Here is a 25,022-nt window from a genome sequence, read left to right on the forward strand (position 1 = left end):
GTGTCTTATCGGTTGAAAGCTTAAATTCTTGTTAATCTACCTGCACTGTCCAATTTGCAGTAGACTTTACAGCGAAAGCATGCAATTGTTTGAGGACGGCGCCTCACATCAAAATATTTTTCCACCGGCACAGGTTCCATAAATTCACAAATAGCGACTAATCTTCCTCTGATTTGTCATCCAAAGGGTCCCAGCTATAACATGTAGTGTCGTTTTGTTAGGTAAAATCCTTCTTTATATCCCAAAAAGTCTGTTTAGTTGGCGCCATCGATTTGAGTAATCCAGTCAGTCAACATGCCCAAATAGGAATCTGAAAATCTATCCCTAAACTTTGTTTCAACAAGTCAAAATATGTTTCTATTTAATCCATAGATACCATAAATGTAATGGAACTAAACTATAATATTTCATACGGAAAGAAGTATGTTCAATAGGAAAATGGTATTAGCAGGTGTGTGTCCTCTTCATCGCAAGCGCACATACTGTGTTCCTTTAGTAAAACTCATTATTCTTACTCGTTTTGGAAGAAACAAGCCTGAAACCATGAACAAATACTACTGACATCTAGTGGAATGGCATACTGGGAGATTTAATTATTTCCCTATACGTTCCATTGTAAGAGCATGGGCTCTCAAAAACAAACAAATCTGTTTGGTTTTTCTCCTCCCATATCTATTGTGTTATAGTCTCCTACATTATTTTAACATTTCTACAAACTTCAAAGTGTTTTCCAATGGTACCAATTATATGCATGTCCTGGCTTCAAAGCCTGAGCAACAGGCAGCTTACTTTGGCATGTCAGTCAGTGGAAATTGAGAGAAAAAAGGAACCTAGCCTGAGGAAGATCTCTACCATAAGCAGCTGCCGTCATTTTAGAGAATTTGGCAGTACGTCAAACTGGCCTCAGAACCGCAGACCATATGTAACCACGCCAGCCCAGGACCTCCACATTCGGCTTCTTCACCTGCGGGATCGTTTGAGACCAGCCACCCGGACTACTAAGAAAACTGTAGGTTTGCACAACCAAAGAAATTCTTCACAAACTGTCTTAGGGAAGCTCATCTGCGTGCTTGTCGTCTTGACCTGACTGCAGTTTGGTATCGTAACCGACTTCAGTGAGCAAATGCTCACCTTCGATGGCCACTGGCACGATGGAGAAGTGTTCATGGATGAATCTCAGTTTCAACTGTACCGGGTAGATGACAACCAGCGTGTATGGTGTTATGTGGGTGAGCGGTTTCCTGATTTCCTTATATGAACTGCAACTCAGTAAAACCTTTGACATTGTTGCATTTATTTTTGTTCAGTATAACTTTCTGTTGAGTTAGTATGCCAGATTTGTCAGTGTTTTCCAGAGTGGCAAAGCTCAAGTTAGTTATGTTACATGGTGGAATTAACTGACAAAAATGATTGACTCACCACAGTAGAGAAGACATATCTCTGGTCTTTCTCTTGGAGTAACAACAGAACATCTGACAGCAGCACAGCAAGAATATCTGAAATGAATGAGTTTCATTTTTAGACCTGTGTGAGATCAATGCAGACAGAAGAGGTCACTTCAGACTACGGAGATGCAGCCTGAGGAGAGGTAATCCTGTTACCTTTGAGTCTGCCAGAGGCAGCCTTGTGGTTGACGGTCCCATCGTGCAGCAGCCTGCGTCTGCCCAGGGCCAGATCCTCTCCGCGGAACACATGGCCATCTTTGATCTTGCCCAGAGACTTGGGTTCCATCTTGTGGGCGATGTCTCGGAGACGCGAGGCCTTCTGATGGAGGTTGACCTGGGCATCAACGTGGACGATGCAGTCTTTGATCAGACCCAGAGACCTCGTCAGCTCCTCATGCTCCTCTGTGCCCACTGGAGGGAGGAAAGAAAAGACCCAGGTCAACTTCAGAAACACTGGGTTGATTGCAACAAACGGGCAAAACTTAACATGGTTGAGGCTGTTCTGAGGGCAGAAGGTGGTGCAACTCAATATTAGGAAGGTGTTCCTAATGTTTTTTTTACTGTCAGTGTGTGTGTGTCTTGCTCCCTCTTCTCTCCACTCTCTCTCTCTCTATACTATTTCTCTTTTTTCCACACACCGGCTCTTTGGGGGGTGGGGGGCGCGTGGTGCAACTGTATTTGGAAGGTGTTCCTAATGTTTGGTATACTCAGTGCTCAAATCATCTCCTCATGAACCATGCGTCAGATTCACTCCAGATTTTGTATTCTGACTTATGCTTGCACATAAAGGAAGACACTGTAGTTCCTAAATGCTCTTCAGGATCGGACCCGTGTTTTCAATTTTAGCCTAAAATTACATAGCCAAATCTAACTGCCTGTAACTCAGGCCCTGAAGCAAGGATATGAATATTATTGGTACCATTTGAAAGGAAACACTTTGCAATTTGTGGAAATGTGAAAGGAATGTAGGAGGACACAATAGACCTAGTAAAAGATAATAAAATAAATAACGTTTTTTTTTCTTGTATTTCTATTTTTTACCATTTTTTAAATGCAAGATAAAGACCATGCATTATTCCAGTGCAGCTGCAATTTAGATTTTGGCCACTAGATGGAGGCAGGGTATGTGCAAAGTTTTAGATTGAACCATTGCATTTCTGTTCAAAATGTTGTATCAAGACTGCCAAAATGTGCCTAATATGTTTATTAATAACTTTTCATGTTCAAAACTGTGCACACTCCTCAAACAATAGCATGATATGCTACTGTAAATGGGACAGTGCAGTTAGATTAACAAGAATTTAAGCTTTCTGCCAATATCAGATATGTCTGTCCCGGGACATTTTCTTGTTACTTACAAGCTCATGCTAATCGCATTAGCCTACGTTAGCTCAACGTCCCCTGGGGACCCACTGATCCTGAAGAAGCTATGACAGGTTAGAGGATGTCCTCCAACCTATCAGAGCTTTTGCAGCATGAACTGACATGTTGTCCACCCAATTAAAGGATCAGAATGAATCTAGTATTGACAGCATAATCTGCAGATAACTAGCACTGCAGTGCATAAAATGTGGTGAGTAGTTGACTCAGAGAGCGAAAGACAATAGTTGAACAGTTTTGAACAAATTAATTTCTTCAAAAATGAAGTAGTAAGAGGGAGAGAGAGAGAGAAAGCTAGCTATTTTATTTCACTTACTTTGCTAGTGAACACAGTTAGCTAGTTTAGTCTACTCAAACACCCGGTTCGAACAGAGATGGGTGCCATGTCAGCTAGCTGGCTATGGCCATCCAACACTGGAACTATTCCAAGTTAATGTAAGCTTTTGGTTTTATAAATGTATTGCCACCGGGGCCCGCCGGTGTAACTACTTGCTGACTGTACTGCATGATTATTGTGGGTTTACTAACACGTTAGTTCTAGTAGATATGTTGACTATGACATAATATGGTGACAACCTACACCGTTATGATATGAAGTTTTTTTAGTTGTTGTTGCCTGGCCAGACAGCTGCTGTGTTGTGCACTAAAGTCCACAAGCAAAGGGAAAAGGTGAGAGGAGGAGAATGCGAAGATGCAAGAAGGAATTCTACAACGATCAAAGGGATCGTGCTGTATGTTTGTGGCAGCTATGAAAGTTAACTGTGTTTGCATGTGATCAGGGGTGTATTCGTTCCACCGATTCTGTTGAAAGGTTTCTTAAACAGATGCAAATGGAACGAAACTGGGATAAACATACCTGAAGTTGTCCAATAGAAACTCTCGTTTGCAACTGTTGGACTAATGGTATAGAATGTGTCAATGTCTGTCACCTTGATTACTCTCATTTTTCTCTACCTGTGTACCTACATTGTAAACTTAAATTCATAGGCTAGGTTGTAGCAACCTCATGTGGGTCAATTTGAGTATCATGTAGTAGCCTAAACCTATCAATGCTTCATTGAGCTGGGTGAATGGAATATGAATAACAATCATCCAATATGTTGTAATGGAAATAAGGCCATGCTCCAAAAAAAAAAAAAGGTGCATCCTCCCTCATCTTAAACGGCACCGACCACAACTGACTATCGATAAAACAATTGTATTAAGTCACATAAAAGTTTTACTGTGTGTAATGGTTTCAAATGCATCCTGTCATTACTGTGATAGTTTTTTTTGTATATTAAATATCTTTTAATTAATACAAATATTTAATCAGTCTTCCTCAAATGATGACGCAATCTTTATGAGGGAGTGATTCTGACTTCATTGGTCCTCAACTCACAGATCAGACACTTCATTCAGGATAAATGGAGTTATCCCTGAGTTAGCCTGCCCCGGAGCAGGTTAGTTCTGAAGGATTTGTTGCCATGTAAAATGTACCTGGCTAAACGGTGAGCCACTTTCATGGTACTGATTTATCCCGAGTTGAACTCAGAGTTGGACAAAGTTACCTCGCTAACTCCTCAAACAACTTAAGTTGTATAGGGCTCAGGTCTAAAAGAACCTCGACATCCACTTTAACCCTCTGGAGTCTGTCGGGGAAGGGGGTTCTAAGCTAACATTATGGATACTTTTTTTTTTTTAAGATGGTCATACCAAGGACCATTTAGCTATTTGATTTGACATTCTAAGACCCCATAAGTTATCAAAAAAATGTATTAAATTATTGGATGAAACATTGAATTTGGCATCATGCTATTAGCCAATAGAAACGCATTGAATAACAGATTCACTACATGGAACAACAGTCCCATATCTGAGAGCTATAGTTTTTTTTGCACATGTATTTATCCCCTTACCTTTGGCACTAAACTATCTCCATATACTTCCGTTCGTTTAAAAAACTTTTATTTTTACTGGTAGCGGGGACCTTCAGACGAGGCTTGTGGCCGTCCTAGAGCAAAACGGAGAACGCCATCCTGTACTTTGTGGAAATCGTAGTCTACGAGTTATGGAGCGGAAAATCAGTGGTCCGTGATGGTTGCAACTGAGATCAGCTGTGCCGGTGATATTTTTTTTATTTAATGAAGGTTTAATGAGAGATTACCTTGTTAGTACGCTGGCCAATGTTCATTGCAATAGGCCATCTCTGAATGTTAGGGAGAAATAATGTTATTCTTTCTATTCCAACAGTCTTTCAAGTTCCTGTCACAAAGACCTTAACAAAAAGTTGGGCCTCAACCTTCAAGAGCTAGCAGAGGGGAAAGATTCCCGACCTGAGTTAAGCGCACGGAAAAGGAACGTAATTCCCTTTGTGCACTTTTCTCTCTATGACCTTGAATTTAAGCATGAGAACAGCATGCTTATTCACCTGCTATTCGTTTTGGGTAAGAGATCGAATGAAGGTGTGGCGGTGGTGTCTATAGATATGCCGTATTCTGACCTTGACTTAATTCCACCACCTTTACAAGTGAAGAAACCATGAATAATAAGGTTTAGTGAACCTACCAGTTCTTCATTTTTTTCCCAATAGAAATAACATCATTCTCCATGCACTGTAATTTATAAATGAAGAAGAGCTATTGAGAGGCGCTAGGTAAATGAGTAATACATTTGGAGAAGGATTGTAAATACACATAGGAATTGTTTTCGATTAGTTTTCCTTATGATCCCTGGAGATGAATGTGAAACAAGTCATATGGAAGCAAACTGAAAATCATATCAACATGACATGTATTATGGCCCCTTTTCCACATTGAAATAGGCTATAAAAAGCTGTGCTGTTATTCCAAATTTGTATGGTGAGCCCTCCTAATTTGCGTGGATGAAAATTGGACACTATAGGCTTCCGTAAGGCTTAACCTGCCAGAGTTGATGTATGGGCTTTAGAATGTTCAATTAAAGTCTATGCCAGGGCTTTTCTCCATTTTATTTTACAATTTGTATCATGTTAAATATTAGCCACCGTCAGTAATATCCACATACATTTATCACTGTCACTTTAGTGTTCATTTTCTTCGATTTGAAGTTTAGATTTTGCATAATTCCATGCCGTCTACCTTTCATTCCTCTGTCACATCCATGTAAATTGTTCCTGAGGGTCGCTAGCATTAGTGGATCATATTAGGCTAACGAAACGTTGCGCAATAATTTGGGACATGTAGCCTATTTTAATCGTTATGGAACTGAGACCACACGTAGCAGGTCAAACCTGGAGCGTGGTCCACAACGACTGTACCGTTGTCATACAGTTCCATGATAAGTGAGAATTAGGTTAGATTTATAGGACTTTTAGGTTGAATCAAACCACTATTTTATTTATTTATTAATATTTTGTGTGTAAAGGCTCTAAACCTATTTTATGATTCATACATACAGTTGAAGTCGTAAGATTACATACACCTTAGCCAAATACATTTATACTCTGTTTTTCACAATTCCTGACATTTAACCCTAGTAAATGTTCCCTGTTTTAGGTGAGTTAGGATCACAACTTTCTTTTAAGAATGTGAAATCGGCTTTATTTCTTTCATCACATTCCTAGTGGTTCAGAAGTTTACATACACAGGTGCTTCTACACCTGCTTTGCTTGCTGTTTGGGGTTTTAGGCTGGGTTTCTGTACAGCACTTTGAGATATCAGCTGATGTACGAAGGGCTATATAAATAAATTTGATTTGATTTGATTAAGCATTCAGCAGCATTGCCTTTAAATTGTTCAACTTGGGTCAAACGTTTCGGGTAGCCTTACACAAGTTTCCCACAATAAGTTGGGTGAATTTTGGCCCATTCCTCCTGGCAGAGCTGGTGTAACTGAGTCAGGTTTGTAGGCCTCCTTGCTCACACATGCTTTTTCAGTTCTGCCCATACATTTTCCATAGGCTTGAGGTCAGGGCTTTGTGAAGGCCACTCCAATACCTTGACTTTGTTGTCCTTAAGCCATTTTGCCACAACTTTTGAAGTACGCTTGGGGTCATTGTCCATTTGGAAGGCCCATTTGCGACCAAGCTGACTGTTGTCTTGAGATGTTGTTTCAATATATCCACATAATTTTCGTTCCTCGTGATGCCATCTATTTTGTGAAGTTCACCTGTCCCTCCTGCAGCAAAGCACCCCCACAACATGATTTCTTTGGATTTTCCCATGATATCAAGCAAAGAGGCACTGACTTTGAAGGTTGGCCTTGAAATACATCCACAGGTACTCCTCCAATTGACTCAAATTATGTCAATTAGCGTATCAGAAGCTTCTAAAGCCATGACATAATTTTCTGGAATTTTTCAAGCTGTTTAAAGGCAGTCAACTTAGTGTATGTAAACTTCTGACCCACTGGAATTGTGATACACTGAAATAATATGTCTGTAAACAATTGTTGGTAAAATGACTTGTGTCATGCACAAAGTAGATGTCCTAACCGACTTGCCAAAACAATAGTTTGTTAACAATACATTTGTGGAGTGGTTGAAAAACGAGTTTTAATGACTCCAACCTAAGTGTATGTAAACTTACGAATTCAACTGTACTTACCTTAACCCTAAAATATGCCTAAATAATCTATAAAACCAAGCTGAAATGGAGACGAAGAGATGGCATTCTTTCATTGACCCATATATTCTGAACTAGTTCTCTCGCTGTATTCTATATTCTATTCAAGCTACACCATATTTAAAGGGATGGCTTAAGACAAATGTACTGAAAACCACAAGAAAATCTGTTGGTCAGCAAGTGTGTGTGTGTGTGTGTGGGGGGGGGGGGGTTCAGTGGTTGAATGAAATGTATTCAGAGCGCAAGGTAGCCACACCTGCAGAGCACGTTACACGACTGAATAAGGTGAGTCTGAATACCAAATACTGAGAAGCGTGTAGGAAAGACATAAATTCCTAAGTCAGGATCGGGTCTCCTTACCTTCTGTGTTCTGGACAATGCGTTCCACCAGCACTGGGTACTTCGTGATGCGCTGTGTCACCAGGAGAATGCACTCTGTCACTCCTAATCTTCTCACAATTGGCAAATTGTTGATTTTCTGGAAGAAAAAGCTACATATTTTATACACAGTTCATAGACCATGTAGTGTAATCTATAAATATTTCTGGTTACACACAATAGCTGAATGTGGAAAAAGTCTCATATCTTCTTAAATGGCCCACTGTCATTAATGTTCCTTTAGGTTAGCACATGTTAGATTGGACAGAATTTGTCAATGTCTCTATTGTTGTAGAACCAAAAACTTACCCGTATGAGGTTTTGGAACTTCTTGTTGTGCAGCTGCTCCTTGTAGTAGCTGACAGCCTCTGTGTGGCGGCTACAGAAATCACCATAGCTCTCCTTCATCCGCTCCCCTATCTCACCTGAAAACTGGAGCGGAGACAAGAATGAGAACAGTCTCAGTATTGTTAGTCTTCCCGGGCTCCTCTGATCTACTTTCACTGACAAGGGGCTCAAACCCCCATCGCCAGGGTAGCAAATGCGATCCGGAGTTGGCAGCTCAGGCTTTGTTTAAACACTCTGCGGTCCGACTCATCCCAAACCATCTCAGTTTGGTTGAGGTTGGTAAATAGCCCTTACACAGCCTGGAGGTGTGTTGGGTCATTGTCCTGTTGAAAAACAAATGATAGTCTCACAAAGATATGGCGGTTGGAACCAAAAATCTCACATTTTGAGATAATGTCCATTGTCAGTCTAATGTCTTGGCCCAAGCAAGCCTCTTCTTCTTATTGGTGTCCTTTGGTAGTGGTTTCTTTGTAGCAATTTGACCATGAAGGCCTGATTCACACAGTCTCCTCTGAACAGTTGATGTTGAGATGTGTCTATTACTTGAACTCTGAATAATTTATTTGGGCTGCAATTTCTGAGGCTGGTAACTCGAATGAACTTATCCTCTGCAGCAGGGGTAACTCTGGGTCTTCCATTCCTGTGGCGATCCTTATGAGAGCCTGTTGCATCATAGCACTTGATGGTTTTTGCGACTGGATTGACTGACCTTCATGTCTTAAAGTAGTGATGGACTGTTGTTTCTCTTTTCTTATTTGAGATGTTCTTGCCATAATATGAACTTAGCCGTATTTGGTAAAATACCATCTTCTGTATACCCCCACCTACCATGTCACAACACAGTTGATTGGCTCAAACGCATTAAGAAATAAAGTAATTCCAAAAATTAACTTTTAAGAAGGCATACCTGTTAATTGAATTGCATTCCAGGTGACTACCTCATGAAACTGGTTGAGAGAATACCAAGCATGTGCAAAGCTGTCATCAAGGCAAAGAGTGGCTACTTGGAAGAATCTCAAATATAAACAAATCAAAATACATTTTAACACTTTTGTTACTACATGATTCCATATGTGTTTTTTCATAGTTTTGATGTTTTCACTATTATTCTACAATGTAGAAAATAGTAAACATAAAGAAAAACCCTTAAATGAGTAGGTGTTCTAAAACTTTTGACCGGTAGTGTACTTGGGGAAATAATTGGTTATGTGCATAAAACATATACAACATTTTCTGTAGGGGGAAATACTATATGGGTACAGAATTCTAAATTACATAAAGACATAAACAAACATTTTGCAAGTAGAATAGACTGGGATGATTTTAGGAAATGGGAAAGAGAAGCAGAGAAGGGCAGACAAGAAAATGAAAGGAATAATGGTGAATGATAAGAAAAGGAGAAACAATGACTTTCCACCTCCCTAATATACCTCTGTATCCACTGCACCAGCACCCGCCCTGGTTGTCCAAAAGCAGCCTGCTTAGCCGCCTCGCCTACCGCAGCTCTACCCCGAAACAAGACCTGATACGACTGTCAGACCCCTAAGAGGCAGCCCCGGAGCAGTAGGAACCTGTTCTACACACCACCTACAATGACTCCCATTTCACAAGAGGACTACAGGCATAGATTGGAGAACTGTTTCCACAAACACAGTGGCATCAGAACAGCAACCGACGACTACAACAGCCTCTTGAAGGCTGCCCTAATGAATGGACTTTTGCCAGCCCTTGGTAAACAGGTTAAGATGACCTGCATTGGCTGGGAAACTACTACCCTACAGACGGTCATTGAACACTGTAAACACGCTGAGAGGCAGCAACTGTCTCAAGATAAGACGAAACAGAGAATGGAAAAGGTGGAATGCACAGCTGGCATTCTCAAAGACAGGGCCAGCAGGCTCAAGGACGACCTCCAAAAATATTGGAAGAGAGGAAAAGGAAGAGGTAGAAGAGGAGAGGGAGACGGTGCGGATGGGCCAGACGACAGCAACCATAATGCTATACTTGTTGGAAAGAGTGGACATTTTGCAAAAGACTGCTAGAACGAATCGGGTGGGGGAGGTAACTGGAGAACAGGACCGCCACCGAAAACGATCCTTTTACAACCCACACAGAGACTGACGCGAGGATGAGACAGTTGACTAGACGTCGACCGATTATGATTTTTTTAACGCTGACACCGATTTATTGGCAGACCAAAAAAAGACAATACCGATTTTTAATAATAATGACAATTACAACAATACTGAATGAACTTTTATTTTAACTTAATATAATACATAAATAAAATACATTTAGTCTCAAATAAATAATGAAACCTGTTCAATTTGGTTTAAATAATGCAAAAACAAAGTGTTGGAGAAGAAATTAAAAGTGTAATAAGTGCCACGTAAAGAAAAGCTAACGTTTAAGCTCCTTGCTCAGAACATGAGAACATATGAAAGCTGGTGGTTCCTTTTAACATGAGTCTTTAATATTCCCAGTTAAGAAGTTTTAGGTTGTAGTTATTGGAATTATAGGACTATTTCTCTCTATACCATTTGTATTTCATATACCTTTTGACTATTGGATGTTCTCATAGGCACTATAGTATTGCCAGCCTAATCTCGGGAGTTCATAGGCTTGAAGTCATAAACAGCGCTGCACTTCAAGTATTGCAAAGAGCTGCTGGCAAACGCAGGAAAGTGCTGTTTGAATGAATGCTTACAAGCTCGCTGCTGCCTATCACCGCTCAGTCAGACTGCTCTATCAAATATCAAATCATAGACTTAGTTATAATATAATAAACACACAGCCGTAGGTCATTAATATGGTCAAATCCGGAAACTAGAATTTCGAAAACAAAATGTTTATTCTTTCAGTGAAATACGGAACCGTTACGTATTTTATCAAGTCTAAATATTGTTGTTACATTGCACAACCTTCAATGTTATGTCATAATTATGTAAAATTCCGGGCAAATTAATTCCGGTCCTTGTTAGGAAGAAATGGTCTTCACACAGTTTGTAACGAGCCAGGCGACCCAAACTGCTGTATATACCCTGACTCTGCTTGCACAGAACGCAAGAGAAGTGACACAATTTCTCTAGTTTAAAGAAATTCATGTTAGCAGCCAATATTAACTAAATATTAAGGTTCAAAAAATATACTTGTGTATTGATTTTAAGAAAGGCATTGATGTTTATGGTTAGGTACACATTGCTTTTTTCCGTGAATGCGCTTCATCACCCGTTTGTCGAAGTAGGCTGTGATTCGATGATAAATTAACAGGCACCGTATTGATTATATGCAAAGCAGGACAAGCTAGATAACTACACATGGTTGATGATATTACTAGTTTAACTAGTGATTATATTAAGATTGTTTTTTATAAGTTTAATGCTAGCTAGCAACTTACCCTGACTCCTTGCTGCACTCGCGTAACAGGTGGTCAGCCTGCCACGCAGTCTCCTCGTGGATTACAATGTAATCGGCGTCCAAAAATGTCGATTTACCAATTGTTCTCAAAACTTGAAATCGGCCCTAATTAATCGACCATGCCAATTAATCGGTCGACCTCTACAGTTGACACCCCTGGACAGCATTTAAAGATTATTTCAAGCCCCCGTAAGGAGCCAATGGTTCGTCTCTTCGTCAATGGTGAGTCAATTGCATTTCTAGTAGAGACTGGCGCTGCAATGTCTGTCTTAGTTTTAGAATTGATGTCCAATCCTCCCATGTCAAATGAATCACTCTTGTTTCTGAGTAACTTGGTCATGCAGCCAAAGACAAAGGGCCATCTGAGAGTGACCAGTTTTTGGTCCATCCTGTTCCTTTCGTATCTTTCAAGGGCACAGCTGTGTGGAGATATTAAGAGAACAGAGGCTAGCTTGAGCAGCAGCACCTAGATATCGGCTAGAAAGGAGTAACAAAATTGCGCGTAATGTTCCCATCATGCTCTCAAACACCTGCTAAACTGCCATGTCGACAAACGTTATAAAAGCTGAGACCCAACTCTTGTTCGTTGGGCTCTTAACGCTGCACCATTGGGTGGATTGTTAGTTGCTCCAAATCTTGTAAGAAAGTTGTTGTTTGAATAATCTAGTCTTTCTCTTCCTTTTGACTAGAATTTCCAGTCAAGGTAATGGGATACAGCATCTGAATGTATTTTTCTTTACCTGCAAATACGGGAAAAATACAAGTCACTGTGTATGTAAGGGAGACTGAATTAGAGAAAGTGTGTGTAACACTGTGTGTGTGTGTGGTGTCTCTCTACCTGTGTGGTGAGGATGTCAGCGAGTCTCTGTATGTTGTAGTTCTTGTCGCTGCTGAGCTGCGTGGCGACTCGGCGCCGCTCTTTGAGGCGGGACAGGAAGTGTGTGTGTAGCTCCAGTAGGCTCTCCAGGCGCGGGAACAGACAGTCCAGACACCGCACATCCATCTGAAGGTGCTCTTTCAGCTCCCTCACGTACACACGCAACATGATCTTCAGGGTCCGTACGTGATGCATCTCTGTCTGCATCAACTCTGTTGGGATAAATAGACAGATTGACTGACAGACAGACAAGGGGTTCAACATCTAATTAGCCTTTTACAGGAATTTGCTTTTCTTCCACCGGACTCCTTTACTGATTGTAGAGCCAGACAGAGATGGATGGAACAATTGACATTCAAAAAGAGTTGAGCTTCTCCCTTCTCATAATTCACATTCTAATCCTAAACTTAACCACATATATAACCAGAAAAACACATTGAAAGCCTACATAAAACACGACAAATATAACAAGATGAATAAGACATCAAAAGACAACAAAGATAGTGTATGACAAACTGACCGTAGATGACATCCTGTCTCTTGACCATCTCCTTGGTGTGTTTCTTCAGGTACTGTTGGTCCACAGCCAGGCTCCATGACTCCACATCCAAGTCCTGGGCATCTGACTCCAGATCAGCTTGAACCGCAGAGTAGTATGCATCTGGGGGAGGGAAGGGGCATGAAACAGGTTGAGGTTGAGGCTGGCTGCCGCAGTATGACTGTATTCTTTTGCAGCACAACTCCAATGTATTTCTAATGCATTCAATAGGTGATGTTCGTTAAAGTCACATCACATGATTTAGCAATATGTGCAATTAAATGCTAAAATAATAATCCTACGCTATGACCACTAACACATACTGATCTCCCGTAGTTGGGGTGGATGACTGTTTCTGTCTTGCTACTATAGCAACACTAGCTACATCACTGCTTGACAACCTGGGATAATTATGCAGTCTATTCCACACACTCCAGCTTAATGAAACTGGGTGAGGTCCCATCTCTCTCCCAACAGCCCACACTCTCTATATGCCAGCCACATAACCCGTCTCATAACCTAGGATAACGATAGGGTTGCACAACCTTCCTCCTGGAGAGCTACCCTCCTGAAGGCTTTCTCTCCAACCCTAATCTAGCACACCTGATTCTACTAATTGGCTGCCCAATAGGACTTTGATTAGCTGAATCGTGTTAGTTACAACAGGGTTGGAGCACAAGCCTGCACACTCAGTAGTGGTTGTCCACCGCGGCTGTACGGTACTCGCTCTCATGTATCTAAGCTCTAAAGAGCAGCTCCCTCCCTAACCCACTCACCCTCTACGATGATGGAGCAGGTGGTGGAAGGGGTCAGGGACACCGCATACTCGTTGAAGCGCTTTATCCCGAAGCGGAGGCTGTCCATCTCGTCCATGTCCCCTGGGAGGGATCTGAAAGAGGAGCGCCACAGGTCCAAAGTGACATACATACTAAGAGACTACAAGACTACTATACACTAACACTACAGACACAGCTACAATACAGAGGTCCTGAATGAAATACAGGACTGAGATGTTACAATTACAACAAGACACACTAACACCAACACCCACACCCCCCTGGCATAGGAGAAAGATACAGCTACACTACACTAAAATGGCATACATACTGTACATGCTGAGATACTACACAGACACTACTCAACCACAGGAGGCAAAGACACAGCTACACTACAGCTAGACTGTCATGTATGCTGAGAAAGACTATACTACCACAGATGGCAAAGACACAGCTACACTACAGCTAGACTGTCATGTATGCTGAGAGAGACTATACTACCACAGATGGCAAAGACACAGCTACACACCTCCCGCAACCTGGCTGCCTGCCTGCAAGATGCCCTGTCTACGACAGCACTATGATAGCACTGGCTGTTTTAAGCTCTGTCTCAACTCAAATCAAAGAACTGCAAAATCCACTTGACAGTTAGCTTGCAGCATGTCACCTATTAATAACACATCACAGACATGTATAAAAAATTAAAGCCAAAACCAGCTTTTTAGCTGGAAGGAAATAATGCATAAATAGCCTAGATTTACATGCACCACAACCACCAGAAAGGTAAAATTTATTTGCTTAAAAACTAACATTAAATTCACAATTTAAATTATACAGAGCAGTGGTATAGAGTCCATACAGACAATATAGGGCAGTGGTATAATCTATAACTACAGTCTATTATGACAATGGTATAGCCTACATAGTGGCGGTGAATACACTGCTTTTGACCAGCGGCTAGCTTATGTAGCCTGCTAACTGATTGGTCAGGTGGCTAGCTGTTAGTACTAACCCAGAGCTGCTGTTGTGGCTGTGGGTGAGGTTGAGGCTGGCTGAAGCAGTGTGACTGTTGCTGGAGGAAGAGCTGCTGGAGGCAGTAGGCTGAGCACTGGGTCTCCGTGTGCTGAGGGTCATGTCTGGGACTTTCGGCGAGCCGGAGGGGCCCTCAGGGGCCAGCGAGGACTTGTCCCGCTCCCTCAGGGCTGGTGAAAGACGAGAGAAGGATGAGAGATGGCAAAAGCGTTGCTTTCCCCAGTAACGCTGCAGCCAGACGCGAGGCAGAGAACCCTGCAGGAAGCGACAGGTGAGGTGGTCTCTGTGCATCAGCACCCGGACCCCCAGACGGCCAGGCAGACCCCAGGAAGGTCCCCAGACATTGACCCTACTCCGGGCAGTTCTGGCCCGACCAACCCCCTTGTTAACCTCTAGCTCCATAGTGTCGGTCTGTCTCGCAGGAGTAGAGGTGATGCTGCTGCTCGCACTATAGTCACGGAGACAAATACACACATGGCTTTATATGCCCACCCGACTCCTGATTAAGTATATTCTAGACATCACACATGCCCATTTCCTTTTCTCTCTCTCGTTTTTTCTATATCTCTCTCGCTCTCTCCCTCCTCCACCTCTCTGTTTCCAGCGGGGGCAGGGCTGGGGTGGGCTGTGCGATAATAGGCAGAGATCAACAAGTAGGAGAGGAGATGAGAACACAGGTGTCTGTCAGTCAGAGTCCTGCTGCTCTTCAGATGACTACCGCTACTGAGGATGAGCAGTGTAGACTCAACCCTCACCCACCAGACTGCTGCTACTGAGGATGAGCAGCGTAGACTCAACCCTCACCCACCAGACTGCTGCTACTGAGGATGAGCAGTGTAGTTTCAGCCATCACCCACCAGACTGCTGCTACTGAGGATGAGCAGTGTAGCTTCAGCCCTCACCCACCAGACTGCTAGTACTGAGGATGATGAGCAGTGTAGCTTCAGCCCTCATCCACCAGACTGCTGCGACTGAGAATGAGCAGTTTAACATCTGGGTGATTCTCATGAAACTGGCTCTTGACAAAAAATAAACATTTTCCAACATAATTCCTCTTGGATCACTAAGATTAGGATCTGCATCTATCTACTTCATAATTATTATGAGGTATATTAGTCAGATATTATGCATTTTACCAACATTTCCACAACTAGCAACGCAAAAATTAGAATTACCACAGTTTTTGAAGTCCAAAAAAGTTCTGAACAAATAAATGTATTTTTTAAACATTGCTCACCTAATGAAAAAGCCTGAGTTGAACATAACACTGAAACAAATATACACTAAACCAAAATATAAATGCAACATGAAAGAATTTCAAAGATTTCACTGAGTTACAGTTCATATAAAGACATCAGTCAATTTACATAAATTAATTAGACCCTAATCTATGGATTTCATATGACTTGAAATACAGAAATGAATATGTTGGTCACAGAAAAAAAAGGTAGGAGCATGTATCAGAAAACCACTCAGTATCTGGTGTGATCCCCATTTGCCTAATACAGCGCGACTCATCTCCTTCACATAGAGTTGATCAGCCTGTTGATTGTGGACTGTGGAATGTTGATTGTGGCCCACTCTCCTTCAATGGATGTGCGAAGTTCCTGGATATCCAGAGCATCCCAAACATGCTCAATGGTTGACGTGGTTACACGTGGTCTGTGGTTGTGAGGCCGGTTGGAAATACTGCCAAATTCTCTAAAATGACGTAGAGAAATTAACATTCAATTCTGGCAACAGCTCTGGTGGACATTCCTGTAGTCAGCATGCCAATTACATGCTCCTTCAACTTGAGGCATCTGACACATTGTGTTGTGTGACAAAACTGCACATTTTAGAATGTCCTCAGCACAAGGTGCACCTGTGTAATGATCATGCTGTTAGGTGGATGGATTATCTTGGCAAAGGAGAAATGCTCACTAACAAGGATGTAAAAACTGCTAAGCTTTTCGTGCATCCTCATTCTGAAGGCATACAGTGCATTCAGAAAGAATTCAGACCACCTTCTGGACCAACGTTCTTCTCCCCAGATTGCTCTGTTTGGCCAGGCGGCCAGCTCTAGGAGAGTTTTGATGGTTCCAAACTTCTTCCATTTAAGAATGATGGGGGTCACTGTGTTCTTGGGGACCTTCAATACTGTATAAATGTTTTGGTACCATTCCCTAGATATGTGCCTCGACATAATCCTGTCTCGGAGCTCTACGGGCAATTCTTTCGACCTCCTGGCTTGGTTTTTGATCTGTCAACTGTGGTATCTTATGTAGACAGGTGTGCTTTTCCAAATCATGTCCAATCAAATTAATTTACCACAAGTGGACCCTAGAAACATCTCAAGGATGATCAATGGAAACAGGATGTACCTGAGCTCAATTTCGAATCTAATAGCAAACGGTCTGAATAGTCATGTAAATAAGGTATGTTTTTTCTTTTTTTTTTCTCTTCTGAAAAACTGTTTTCGCTTTGTCATTATGGGGTATTGTGTGTTTAGATTGATGAGGAAAAAATGTAACAGGATCTGATAACATCTGATCTGATAACATATAACATAACAAAATGTGGAAAAAGGGAAGGGGTCTGAATACTTTCCGAATGCACTGAATATGTGAAGAAATTATATTAACTTGTGCTCATCTAAGGACTTCTCCTCTAGATGTTGCATCATGACTAGGGTTGCACATTTTGGGGAATATTCAGAGGTGGAAACTTTCTGTGAGAATTAACAGAAATATGGGAATTAACGGGAATATATGGGAATTACCGGAAATATATGCAAATTAATATTACCATTTAAATGTAGATGTTTTTTGCATTGGATATATTTACCATATCATATGGAGACAGAAACATAAACCGTTTACCTTATCATAAGTAGACATAATTGCAAATGATTAAATCCTTCCAAGAGAGAAAAAAAAAATGTTACGAATTGAACTTTAAATAAATTAGTTGACTCTTCATATGGCATGATTTCACTGAACACCAAAAAAAAGGGAATATTGAATGATCCCCAATGATCCATCGCATTTCCCAAAAACGTTTTCAACATACATCTGTAAAATGATAGTTTGCAGCAATAGTGAAGTGGGCAGGGCAGTACGGATTTCTTCTCTTCTATCTGCAAGCAGTCTGAACATCAGACAGGATGACATTGTGTCCCTCAATCCGTGCAATGGCTACTGCTATAGGTTTCAGGAGTTTCAGGCTGCTTACCACTCTCTCCCAAAAAACATCAACCAGGAGGAATCTCTTTATGGGGCTGTCCATATCGGCCGACTGTAATATGGGCATTTCTTGGAGAGACTCCTTCCCCTCCAGGAGACTGTCAAACGTGATGACAACACCACCCCAATGGGTGTTGCTGGGCAGTTTCAACGTGGTGCTCTTATTCTTCTCACTTTGCTTGGTGAGGTAGATTGCTGGTATAACTTGATGATCCTTCATATACCTAACCATTGCCGTGGGTCTCTTGTAGTGTATCCATTGTTTTCAGTGCCATGATGTCCTTGATGAGCCGATTCAATGCATGAGTAACACAGCCAATGGGTGTGATGTGAGGGTAGGACTCCTCCACTTTAGACCAAGCAACCTTCATGTTCGCAGCATTGTCTGTCACCATTGCAAATACCTTCTGTGGTCCAAGGTCATTGATGACTGCCTTCAGCTCATCTGCAATGTAGAGACCGGTGTGTCTGTTGTCCCTTGTGTCTGTGCTCTTGTAGAATACTGGTTGAGGGGTGGAGATGATGTAGTTAATTATTCCTTGCCCACAAACATTCGACCACCCATCAGAGATGATTGCAATACAATCTGCTTTCTCTATGATTTGCTTGACCTTCATTTAAACTCTGTTGAACTCTGCATCCATCAAATTAGTAGATAAAGCATATCATGTTGGAAGGATGTATGCTAGGCGAAGAATATTCAGAAATCTCTTCCAATACACATTGCCTGTGAGCATCAGAGGTGAACCAGTTGCATACACAGCTTGAGTAAGACATTTCTCTGACTACGTTCCTCCATTGAGTCAAAAAAGCTTCTGATTCCAGGAGGACCATGAGCTGTTGCTATCGATAAGGTGCCTGATTCATCATTTTCACCTCGAATAGAAGTAGAGGGACTTCTGTCATAGGTTTCTTGTTGCAAGCGCTGAGGGAACTTTATGCACTTTGGCCAGATAATTCTGCATCTTTTTTTGCATTCTTCACATATGATTTGGCAGAGTATTTTTAAATCTACACAGCTTTTCATTCTACATTAGCTGCAGTGAAATGTCTTCACATATCAGATAGTGCCTGTGACATTTTCCTATAAAGATTTTTTTTTTTAATTAGTAAAAAAATAACAAATACAATTCCATGTACAGATAAATAGTCAAGTAGTTAGATTAAACAACTCATTTGTAAGATAAATGTTTTAAAATTAAACATGTATGGAAACAGGTGAATTAACACTCTTCAGTTAGCAGGTTCAAGCAAACTAAAACCCACAGGGTAGCACAAACTAACTATCAGAAAGTGTTAACAAGCCTACTTTGCTGTAGGCTACTATTTCCTAGTTAACAAAAAAACATGTATGTCATATGAAATATATTCACCCCACCCAGTATTGTAATCAAAACTTACCAGGAAGCATGTAGTCCTTGGCTCAGATAGTGTAGTGGTGTGGGCTCAATAGCATCTCATTAGTGTGCAAGATCTTGAGAATCAGCTGTACAAGTGATGGAAGAGTGCACTGCACATGTGATGGAAGAATGCACTGTGCATGCAGAGGGTTGCAATTCCATTGAATTGGGGATAGCTGAACCAAAATATGCCACAATACAAAGAATTGCCTTATGTGTATCCCACAAAAAAGGGTCACTGTTATAAGCAAACTTTTTGATGAATTAAAGCAAAATGAACTTCCCAAATTCCAGAAATTTACTGGAAGGTTTCTGACCCTTTGCAACCCTAATTATGAGTGAATAAAACTATTTCAACTTTTTTTTTTTTTTACAGCAACTTGAAAAAGTATGGCGGTAATGAGAAACATGTCCACAGACACTGTGCTTTCACATAATACATATTATAGTTTAATGTAAACTTCAACTAGCATTCAATTTTTATGATTTATGGACAAACTACAGAAACAACAACACAACAAAGGTTGTGTCATTTAAACTAGACACTGAGGCAGCAGTGACAGCTATCCCAACTAGGCTGTATAGCTATAGCAGAGATGGCCCTTTGCTCTCTACAAACAAAAAACTGTACGGGCCCAGTAATAAGATTTTACCAGTGGTAGGGCAGTTGGTGATTAAACTGGAGAGTAAAGACAAAAGTGTCATCCAGCCTGTCTTCGTCATTGACTCTCTAGCCAGACTGTTGCTGGGGCTGCCAGCAATTGAAGCATTGCAACTCATTGAGAGAGTGAGAGAACTGGAGGACCCAGGTGAAGTTTTCAAAAATAAATTCCCAAAAGTGTTTTCTGGTCTAGGAAGGATAGAAGGTGACTACAAAATACGCCTGAAAGAGGATGCTGTCCCCTATGCCCTTACCACCCCCCGCCGTGTGCCTATCCCTTTATTGGCCAGAGTAAAGGAAGAGTTGGGGAAGATGGAAAAAATTGGGGTGGTGTCTAAAATAGAGAGTCCCACAGACTGGTGTGCAGGGATGGTCGTGGTCACAAAAGCCAATGGGGACATAAGGATCTGTGTGGACATGACTAACTTGAATGAGGCACTCTGCAGAGAGAGACACCTCTTACCATCAGTGGAGCAGTCACTGGCTCAGTTGGATGGCTCACAAGTCTTCACAAAGCATCATCCTTTGGGCTAGGGACGGTCCTCACACAGATGCAGGACAACATGGAGTGGCGTTCAATAGCATACATCTCCCGAAGCTTATCTGACACAGAGCAAAGGTATGCTCAAGTGGAGAAGGAGGCGTTGGCTATCACATGGGCATGTGAAAGGCTCAGCCAATACCTTATTGGCATGCAGTTTACAGCAGAGACCACTGTTGGCTCTGTTAGGGACAAAAGCACTGGACGACTTGCCTCCCAGAGTTCTGCGCTTCCGCCTCAGATTACTGAGGTTCACCTACAAGATGGTGTATGTGCCAGGGAAGGCACTGATCACAGCAGATGCACTCTCCAGGGCCCCAATTAAACATCCATTATCAGAGGAGGAGCAATGTCTAGAGGGTGAGGTACAGGTGTCAATTAACGCAATAAGGGACAGCCTACCTGCATCTCAGACTAAACTGCAGCAGATTGCACAGGAGCAATCACGAGACCACATCTGCCGACAGATAGTGCAGCAGTGCAAAAGGGGATGGCCCAGGCAGGAGGAACTGCCTCAGCTGATGAAGCCCTATTGGGTGCACCAAAGTGACTTCCACTGTAATGGAGACCTTCTCATGAAAGGACAACGGATAGTTAGCCCAGAGACTCTACAACCAGAAATGCTAGACAGAGTGCACGAGTGTCACATGCAGACTGAGGGCTCAACAGTCGGTGTGGTGGCTTGGTCTGAGTACTCAGATTGCCAAGATGGTGGCCCAGTGTGAGGTCTGTACAAAATGTCAACCTTGTCATCCGGAGCCAATGATGGCAACGGAGCTGCCAAAATGGCCAAGGCAAAAGGCAGGGGCAGATATGTTCAATTGGAAAAATAACACTTATCTGCTAGTGGTAGATTACTATTCAAGATACATTGAAATAGCAAAGACACCCATAACCACATCAGCTGGTGTTATCAATGGATTAAAGTCAATATTTTCCAGGCAAGGGGTCGCTGAGGTCCTGGTTACAGATAACGCTCCCCAGTTCTCTGCAAGCTCCTTTTCTGCTTTTGCCGCAGAATACACACGTGACCAGTAGCCCCTACCATGCACAGAGTAATGGTGAGGCAGAGAGAGCTGTGAAAACAGTCAAGGGACTGCAGAAAAAATAACAAGGATCCATACAGGGCTCTGTTAGCTTACAGAGTTACACCACTGCATCGTGGGCCGTCGCCTGACGAGCTCCTGATGGGCAGGAGGCTGTGTTCCCCATTGTCTGTCTCGCCGGCTCAGCTTAAACCCCGATGGCCTAACAGGAAGGCCTTCGCTGAGAGGGACAAATGGCTGAAACAAACCCAGACTGGAGACTTTAATCGGATACACCGTGCTACGGCGAGGCCAGAGCTGACCGAAGGTCAGTGTGTGTGGATTACAAACTCAAAGACACCAGCAATAGTGCTTAGGAAAGCGGATGCCCCACGCTCTTATGTGGTGGACACAGGCTCAGAAGAGGTACAAAGGAACAAAACACACCTCAGGGATCGTCCAGATCTACCAGCCACACAGACTGAGGCCACAGAAAATGCACAAAAAGAGGGTGAAGGAGAGAGAATGCTCACAGAGTCACAAGTGCGCCCAAAAAGGGATGAGTGGCTGAAATACTATGTTACGTGAAGAGAAAACATTCTGTTAGGGACCATACCCAGCAAAAAGAGACTGTACCTAAGTTAATGTTTATACTGTGTTATTTAATGCTTTCATACTGTTTCAGGATGTGAAGTAGCATGTTAGAGAGTAATACTGGTTTCCAAATTGCATTTCAGTTATGCTTCAGTGGTTATGCATGTTGAGTTCTTGTTCATGGGAGAGGGGAAGATGTGGTAGGATGTCCCTTGGGGGTATCCGTACCTATGTATGACATGTGAGGGTTAGGTTAGTAAACATGCTGGAGCTAGAACCTCGTTGTTGTGTGTCCTGATTTTAGATAATACTACAAAACGCTGCACCATAAACTATGCATCTTAGTCATCAGAATGATTGTGGATTGTTGCAGATGCATCATGGTTTTCTAACTCAATTTGCTACGGCCATTATTAAAATGGTTTCATGAGAATCACCCATCTACCACACTGCTGCTAACATCAACCCTCATCCACCAGACTGCTGCTACTGAGGATGAGCAGTGTAGCGTCAACCCTCATCCAACAGTCAACAAGTCTGAGTGACAAGATTTGTCTACATATTTTGCCATATCCACATAAAAACAAAACAGAAATTGTAAAGTAAAGTATGGAGCTTTTTTTTCTGTTGGGGAGTTAAAGGATAACTTTACTTTTGATAATTAGTCCACTGTTAATATGGTCTCAGAAGGTTGTGCATGTCAGCAGCAACATTTAAAGGGTCAATCTGCAGTTGCTACATCCATTTATGGTCTTATAAATTAATGATATGTACCCATTGATTCTTGGGTAATATATGAGTGTAGTTCAAATGTCTTAACCCATCAAGTACCCAAAATATAAGCTTGCTTTACGGAAATGTTTATACACAAAGTAAATCTAAACAAACACTGTATAGCCTCAAAACATGCTTAAAACTATCATTTCTATATCATGGATGGTCAGTCCTTGCATCCATAGCTCTGTCTATGAGTTTGAGAATGGTTACATTTCTCCAGTTCCTTCCCTCACCTTTTTACCAAAGCAGTGGCGTAGAGTTGGCTTTGTTAGTGTCTCTACTGCTGATTGCCCCTTTAAGATAAAGCACTTTCAGTAAAAAGCTAAAGTGTGATGCAAAACACATCATCACACTTGTGCTCCATCTTGAAAATGTAACTGCTGACATGCATACTTTTAACTTTTAAGGACCGTATCAACCGAGGCCAAATACTAATTTAAAAAAAACACAACAAATATATAGTCTTTAATAAAGTGATCCTTTAAGGGACAAAAAAAAAGAAAACATTTCAACTCATCAACTAAACATGATGATTAAATGTGTAACTGTCATGCAATATTTCATGGGAGGTCCTTCCAAACAAAAAGGAGTAAACAACAACACTTGCCCTGTGGCAACTAGAAGGTTCCAGGTTTAATGGGAATGGTCTAATATACTGTAGATGCCTGGTTCCCTGGAGACGTGATCTTCACTTCCTTATCACCTCTAGAGACTGTCGACTTGCTTGCTTGCTCATTGGTCACACACACACACCTTCTCTATCTCACTCTCACAAACTGTGGCTTGTATTTTCCTCACTTTGCAGGTAGAAAAAAAACCTCACACATTAGCTAGGTTTCCATCCAATTGGCGATAGATTTTCATTCAATATTAAAAAATCTGCACAAAAACAATACGCGCATTTTCACACCTGAGATGTCTTTCCAACAAATTGACTTCTTGCGGACAAAAAGTAGAGCACATTAAAAAAAAAATGCGATATAATTCCCATGCACAGAATATAAAATACAAGTTAAATGGGTTTCTATCGCATTCAACTCGACTGATGATTTTGTCACAACATTTTTTAACTTTATACAGTGAATGTGCCCACTCAAATTGGCACGTGGTCTACAGTCAACAACTCGCAGACACAGTGCGGGTATAGACTACATGAGATTATTTTGGTGAAAAGAGCAAGTATTTTTTATTTGTCAAACGGCAGCCAAGCATCGATCATCATTTCACCAGAATAAGACCCTCGATATTTATTGGAAATGAGTATCAAGCTCATTACTTTGCACTTTCGCCACCCTGTGAAGTTCATGAAAACATGTTTCATCTCTAGCCTAATAAACTGCATGCTTTCCCCGAGTCGTAGTGCGAGGACCACACAACATAGTTTGGTTCGATAATGAATTTTAAAGACAAAAAGATCCCACCTTGTCTGGCGTATTTTGTTTTGTCAACATTTGGTAAGTTTACAGACAAATTAGCTGTTTCCATCAGGCCTGTCGTGACATGTACTTTACTCGCACAAAAAGGTTGGATGGAAACCTGGTTTGTGTCCCAATTACCTTGACCATCTTCCTCTCTCTGCCTCCTTCCGGGGTTTAAAAAGGTTGGTGCCGGCTTAAAGAAAACACCGGAGCCTTCCACTGCACAGAGAGAAGATTTATATAAGTGCTAATATGATCTAGACCTATTAATAAATGTTACCTTTATTTTACCAGAGATTTTTTTTCAACAATAATTGACACCGGTAACTTGCCTATGTAGTCTGAACGTTTAACCTAATGACTCCAGAACCAATACAATTTAATCAGAATTCCTTCTGGGGTTTAGTGATTTACTGTTTTCCCCCATTTCTTTAAAAGTTTCTGTTTTAAGGTTTTCTTCCGACAAGGATTCAAGAACTCCCACTTTTGTAATCTCGAATATGAAGGAAAACTTGAAGCTTTATTAACTTTTACTTAAGCGAAAAAAGCCCCTGCCTGGCTGCCTGTCATTAGCAGTCATCATAACAACCTTGGCACTCCACTAATCCA

The 25,022-nt window shown here is 41.6% G+C and overlaps 1 protein-coding gene across 1 annotated transcript in view; it reads right to left on the reverse strand.

Annotated features, from left to right (window-relative positions):
- The window catches only part of LOC110521857 (rho guanine nucleotide exchange factor 18), a 30,714-nt gene extending 15,539 nt beyond the window's left edge, over positions 1-15,175 (reverse strand). Inside the window, exons 1-8 of the mRNA XM_021599789.3 lie at positions 14,754-15,175; positions 13,742-13,854; positions 12,948-13,088; positions 12,389-12,639; positions 8,095-8,217; positions 7,768-7,885; positions 1,602-1,856; positions 1,420-1,496 (exon numbers count right to left, since the gene is read on the reverse strand). Of these exons, the coding sequence (XP_021455464.3) occupies positions 1,420-1,496; positions 1,602-1,856; positions 7,768-7,885; positions 8,095-8,217; positions 12,389-12,639; positions 12,948-13,088; positions 13,742-13,854; positions 14,754-15,175 (1,500 nt within the window). The remainder of the gene's footprint in view (positions 1-1,419; positions 1,497-1,601; positions 1,857-7,767; positions 7,886-8,094; positions 8,218-12,388; positions 12,640-12,947; positions 13,089-13,741; positions 13,855-14,753) is intronic.
- Between the last annotated feature and the right edge of the window lie 9,847 nt (positions 15,176-25,022).

Source organism: Oncorhynchus mykiss, chromosome 4 (assembly GCF_057628025.1).
Source record: "Oncorhynchus mykiss isolate SJ-2025 chromosome 4, ASM5762802v1, whole genome shotgun sequence".
Lineage (NCBI taxonomy): Eukaryota > Metazoa > Chordata > Actinopteri > Salmoniformes > Salmonidae > Oncorhynchus > Oncorhynchus mykiss.